A 5,871-nucleotide genomic window follows, 5' to 3' on the forward strand; every position below is an offset into this window, starting at 1 on the left:
CCATGGATCGAGCTGGCGGATTACAATCTAAGCTATCCATCTAACACACTGGAGTAGAAGATTTAGTGTAGAGGGGTGTAGAAGCAAGCTACTCCCCCTCAGAACTATCTGTCCCTCTAACGTAACAGGTAACACACATTAATTAAGTAATCTAGATCTCTTCCTAATCCCCAAACAACATAAATGATAAAACAGAACTAACTATTTTCTCTTTTGGCTTGGTTTTGGCATCACCATACCATGTATTATTAATTCCACCACTGATCTAGTAGAGCTAGATGTTCCTCTATTGATGTTTGAAAACATCAACTACTTCATTTGCACCGTCATCACCTCCAAGCTTCCACATGCACTTCCACGCATAAAGTTCCCAAACTCCATCCATTTATCTTTGTTGACACTGCTCAGTCCCCGCCCCCAAAAGGGGGAAAATCCTAAGAGGAAAAAAAAAAAGAAGAAATTGTTATTATTCATATATATATATATACAGTTCTAAATTATCACCTGGGTACGATCAGCACAGGTCTCCGGACAAGATTTCTTTTTTCTTGTTGCTTTTCCCCGGGCTGAGCTGGGATTCTAGTTGCAGTTTCAAAAATCAGGTTGGCTCAAAACATTGACTGGCTCAAATTCAAATATAAATGGTGTTTTCTAAATACTCCACACTGCTCTATAAAATAACAGTGATTTGTGTCAAACTGAAAAGATGGGCCACCATGCCATGACCACATTCAGAACAAACTGGGGATATTATATGGTCTTCCTCAGTAGTAAGGAAAAGAACTGCTGGTGCCTTCGTCCATAATATCTGTAGTCTAATAAGTGTTAAACACACGATAGAATTGCTTAGAGAAGAGAACCACTCGTTCAGCAGCCTTCAAATGGAGCTCTACTTGTGTAGCAGGGCGGGGGAATTGTCTTTCGACGTCCAATCAATATATGCAACTCTCCCCTCCGTTATAGCGTCTATCCTCATGATATCTTAGCGCTCAGCATCCTTTTGTAGGTATGCAGCTGGAACAAATTCAAGGACTCTCTCTCTCTCTCTCTCTCTCTCTCTCTATGGGTATGTCGTGACAAGCTAGTTTTCTCATATATAGGATGCCGTATCCAATGTAATTCTCACCAACCCCAAATGAATTATATCCAAAACTGTCATCTAATAACGTTTCTTTGATTACAGTGACCACGGAGCAAGCGATTGAGCTAGCAAAAAGTGAAACAGGAGAAAAAGAAGAAAATAGAAAAGAAAGGAAAACACCAAGATCCAACAACAAATTAAATAAGTTACGGTTATCTCTTACGATTTTGGTCTTGAATGTGGTGTCTACTCTAACTTGATAACCTTGATCTGATTGGTCTCCCTGATGAAACTTCTGTTGTCCTGAAATACAGGAAGCTGCTTGCTAAAAGTATTACGGCACTCCTTTCTGAATCATACTAGAGATGAACGATATTAAGGGGACTTTTATCAATTATTTAGGTTACAATATAGTAATCTAGTCTCCAGCGGATACATAATTAGTGTCTAAACTACCTATTAATGCTTTTTTTTATTTTTCATGAAGCAAAGGATTCCACTTCCACGTATACTTGACCTAGAAAAAGATTAAAAGTATCTCTAGATTCCAATACTGCATTGCTTATTATTTTTTTACACATTTGAAGTCTGAAGTCTGAACCCAACTAAATCACGGCCTATTCTTTATAATAAATTTAAGGTCCACTGGGCAATACCATTTGAGCTATTAGACCCCCAGTGACATCAATACTTAAAAAATTCACTGAAGGGTAACGTAAAAGAATCAACTAAAACATCCTAATGCAACACATGCTGAAAAGAAGGATTTAAAGAAAATTCATCACTAACCATTTTTTATTTGTTTTTTATGAGTGTCCGTGTTTTAGAGGTCTGAGTCTTTTTAACAAAAAAGAAAAAAAAAAAAAGAAAAGATGATTTCCTAATCTAATATTTTTGTTTGTTGGAAGAAACACCAAATTAACAATAACCAACTAGCAATAATTCTCATTTAGCTAACTCGTTCTCTGATAAACACACAGACCCATCTCCCGATATGCGCATTTGTCAAATCCGATGCCTCTCAGTAAGTCAACCTCGTCTGTCTCTCCCTTCTTTGTTTTTAACATATCTCTCCCAAGTTCCAAATTTTGATCTCTGAGTGGAACAAGTGAACAAAGTTTCCTAATTCTAGAAAACTTACTGGTTCTCTCCTTTGTTGAACCTTACCCCATAGTTCTCCCACAAGTTCTCCCCTTCAGCCATCAGATATCGGAAGCAGCTATCATGGACGGTGGTGGTGGTGGTGCCTGCATTAGAATTAGAAGGAGGAGCGTCATTTGGGTGAAACCCGTCGGTGTCATGGCAAAACGAATAAGCCCTTACTGGGTTATACAAGGAACCAGCAAAATGGTGGGAGTAATCGCAGGTTCTTAAGTTCTCTTTGCGTTTCTTGTTGCACTCCTTTCTTTCTCTGAAATACTTGTCGATTGTCTCCCATTTTTCTTTGCATTGCTTCGCACTTCTATTGAATCCCAAACAGGCCATCTTCGCTGAAATCTCCTCCCACAAGCCTTCCTTGGCTAACTCTCCATGTTGAATAAATCTTGAGACCATGCTGGTTCTCAGCTGTACCAGACTTGAGACCTCCTGTTCCGGCCATCTATTACTGTTCATGCTGCTATCAAGGGTTTCGCTTCCATTCTCATTCTGGCCGTTTTCACTATTATCGTGAAGGTCCGTGGCCATTAGCTCTTCCGAAGAAGAGCTCTTTAGTTCTGTTCCTGTAAATTTCCGCAAGGTTTCCATTAATGCAGCATCACGAGCTTCAACCCAAGCTCGCTCTTTAGCCCAGAACTTCTGTTCTCTATCCAAGCGGTCAGCCTCTTGCTTCCTCCATTCTTCCTCTCTACACATCCTTTCCTGTTCCTTGTGTTCTAGGGTCTTCAACATCTTCTCCAACCAGGCCTCTTGTGTCTCCATCAACTTCCTCATCTGCGAGTCCACAAAATCTTTAATTTTCGCCTTCCAGCTCCTTCGACCCCTCTTAACACCTTGACTGTCTTTCATCATCATCATCATCAACCTTTTCTTTTCCGTCCAGTCACTTCCTGTGAACGCGACAGCGTTGAGATCATTGCCGTTGTCTTCAGAGGACGAAGTTTCCAATTCGGAGGAATTAGAGAGGCTAAGACTCTCACTGAGTTTCTGAGCTTGCAAGGCTTGTTGGGTGTTGTAGACTGTGGTTCCATATGGAGGACTGGTTCCAGTAAGGCGAGTTTCTGTAACTGAGACTGGATTTGGATTGCTAGTTTCCCCGTATAGAGCTTCAAGCTGCCGAAAGAACCTGTAGTGCTTCCCATCTTGTCTCCCAGCCTTGCCTTCCTTGGTCTTCTTATAGTACTTGTACAGGTTTTCGAATTTTTCTCTACACTTCTTTCCACTCCTTTGGTACCCGTGTTCCTCTGCCATTATCCTGCAACCATGAATAAACATAATAAAATACATTAAACAAATACAGAAACCCTAGTTTTCAGTCTATGGAAATGTCTCAGACTCTCAACAAGATTTAATGGTTATTACGTAGTTAGGAAAAAAGGATTAAAAATTTAATATACCCCCCAACATTCTTTAAAAACAAATTGTCTCAGGAAATGTTACAATCTCATCTCGTGTGTCTGTGCTCGTGCGTTTCTTTTAATGGGTGCCTTTCTTTTTTCCTTGCTAAACTAAGTGATGGGTGTCAAATTTCGAAGGAGTCTGCTATGCTTCCAACACAATATAATCGAAACCAGGATGGGTTTTAAGAGGGGCTCGTGGTGATGTCACTTCGTCAAAGAAAACAAGTAAATGAGTACTCGGAATTTCCAAGGAGTCACTTATTTTTCTCGCACAAAACCAGCAAGAAAATGGGGGAGGGAGGAGGGAAAAATTAATCACTCAGATCTCCCAGTAAACTGAAAACGTCTGTCATTTTCGGGACTTAATTATTCCCAGTAAAAAACACAGATTGCTTCAAAAGCTTGTCACTTTACAGTGCAAAACCAGTAAGAAAGACAAAGAACAGTCATGTTTCCTACGCAAAACTAAACGGGTTTTCCGTAAATCTTCTAGAAACCTATAGAGCTGATTATTCATAATCACTGGGGAAGAACACAGAGGATATGGGGTTATGTAACTTAAAAATTCGAAACAAAAAAAATTAAAATAAAATACCGAGAGACTTCGTCCCACAAGGGCCCTTTCTGATTTGCTTCCTTGAACTTGGGATCGAGACGAGATCTGATCTCTAGAAGGGTTAGCGTCTCTTGTCTGGGCCATCTACCATTCCCACCGTCACCTCCGGTACAGGCTTCCATCTCTAAGCCACCACAAAAAGCGGTAGCAACAACAGCAGGAGAAGAAGCGGGATTGGTATCTGAACGAAAGTCGACCACCCCACGAGGCAACATTTCACCTACTTGATGTTGGTGACCTCCCATAATCATCTCGTAATGCTGGCTTGTCGTGAGATTCCGGTGACCGGGGAACTGCTCTGCAGGTTGAGGAATCATCGGAAAATGGCTTCTTCCACCCATCAGTTGCCGTAGATCCGGAAGGCCGTACTGGTCCCCCATCTCCATTAGACTATAAAAACACGCACACAGAGGGAGGAGCGATGAAGAAGTGTTGATAGGTGCGGTAGTGCCGGATCGTGTCGTCCACGAAAAGCTCCAATTTATGCAGGACGTATTGGCCCCATACCTGTTCTATGTGTTTAGAGTTATCTCTTTCTCTCTCTCTCTCTCTCTCTCTCTCTTCAAATCTGTCTGTGTCTGGCTTCTCTCTCTCTCTCTCTCACTGACTCACTCACACCCCCTCTCTCTCTCTATCACTCTTTCTCGCTTTCTCTTAAAACACTACTCTACGTTTACAAGAGACGAGAGAAGAAATGAGAGCATACGTAATCTGTTTTCCAATTAGAGAATGCCACGTTTCAAAAGCAATGACGACAGATGGAAATCCAAGGAGAGCACTGGCATGCTGACGCGTGTACAGTGCCTAGGATCTACCTTTTTGACCGACCCCACTCTTTTCTCTGTCGGCTCGGCGCAACTCTGATACCGAGCCAAGCCTAAAGGTTCATACCCGTTCGGTTCGTCTCACTGGAATAATGGTATGTTGGTATTGAATGAAACCCGGTTTTATGGTGGATCCGGTTTGCTAGACCAGGTATCAAACATATTAAAGATCACCAGAAAGAGCAGTCTGATGTTTGGTTCATATTGGAGATGTAATTAACCAGTTGGTATATACAATGTTGGGTGTTCAATATATTTCTCAAATTCTTTGTTTGGATATCTCGTTTGAAGATTTAGTAACATCTTCTGCTTATTCTTCCAAACCTTGCAATATCCAATGGACCTAGAATTAATACTTGATGATTTTGGTTAATGCCAAGTTGCCAACACAAACAACTTCAGTTTTCACTCAGGAAAAGTGAGAATTTTCTTTTCTTCTTTTTTTTTTTTTTTTGCATGCAGCTGTTGCCAATCTCAGGAAAAGTGGATCATATTTTTACTATACTATTATTACTAATTTAGTTATGGATTAAAAGACATAATAAGGATTGGGTGTATGAGAGTAACTGATAATATCAAAATTATCAAACCAAGGTAATGTTTCCCAATAATCTGATATTTTTTTCTTAAATAGTCTTTTATATATATACCTTAAATTAGATATTATATATTATATACTTAGCACTAGTCTAATGAATGCATGAGTTCCTCTAGAGAATTGTTAGGTGTCATAATGAAGATTTGAAATTTAAACATTCCCACTAGGAGGAATAGTGGGGGGCATCTCCTTAC

The 5,871-nt window shown here is 40.3% G+C and overlaps 1 protein-coding gene across 1 annotated transcript; it reads right to left on the reverse strand.

Moving 5' to 3' along the window:
• Window positions 1–1,832: 1,832 nt before the first annotated feature.
• LOC104587775 (trihelix transcription factor PTL) lies at window positions 1,833–4,775 on the reverse strand. The gene is made up of 2 exons (XM_010245500.3): window positions 4,235–4,775; window positions 1,833–3,494 (listed from the first exon to the last, which is right to left on the reverse strand). The coding sequence occupies exons 1-2, from the start codon at window positions 4,639–4,641 to the stop codon at window positions 2,219–2,221; spliced, it is 1,683 nt and encodes a 560-aa protein (XP_010243802.1). The 5' UTR covers window positions 4,642–4,775; the 3' UTR covers window positions 1,833–2,218.
• Window positions 4,776–5,871: the final 1,096 nt, after the last annotated feature.

Source organism: Nelumbo nucifera, chromosome 6 (genome assembly GCF_055504915.1).
Source record: "Nelumbo nucifera cultivar China Antique chromosome 6, China Antique-T2T, whole genome shotgun sequence".
Lineage (NCBI taxonomy): Eukaryota > Viridiplantae > Streptophyta > Magnoliopsida > Proteales > Nelumbonaceae > Nelumbo > Nelumbo nucifera.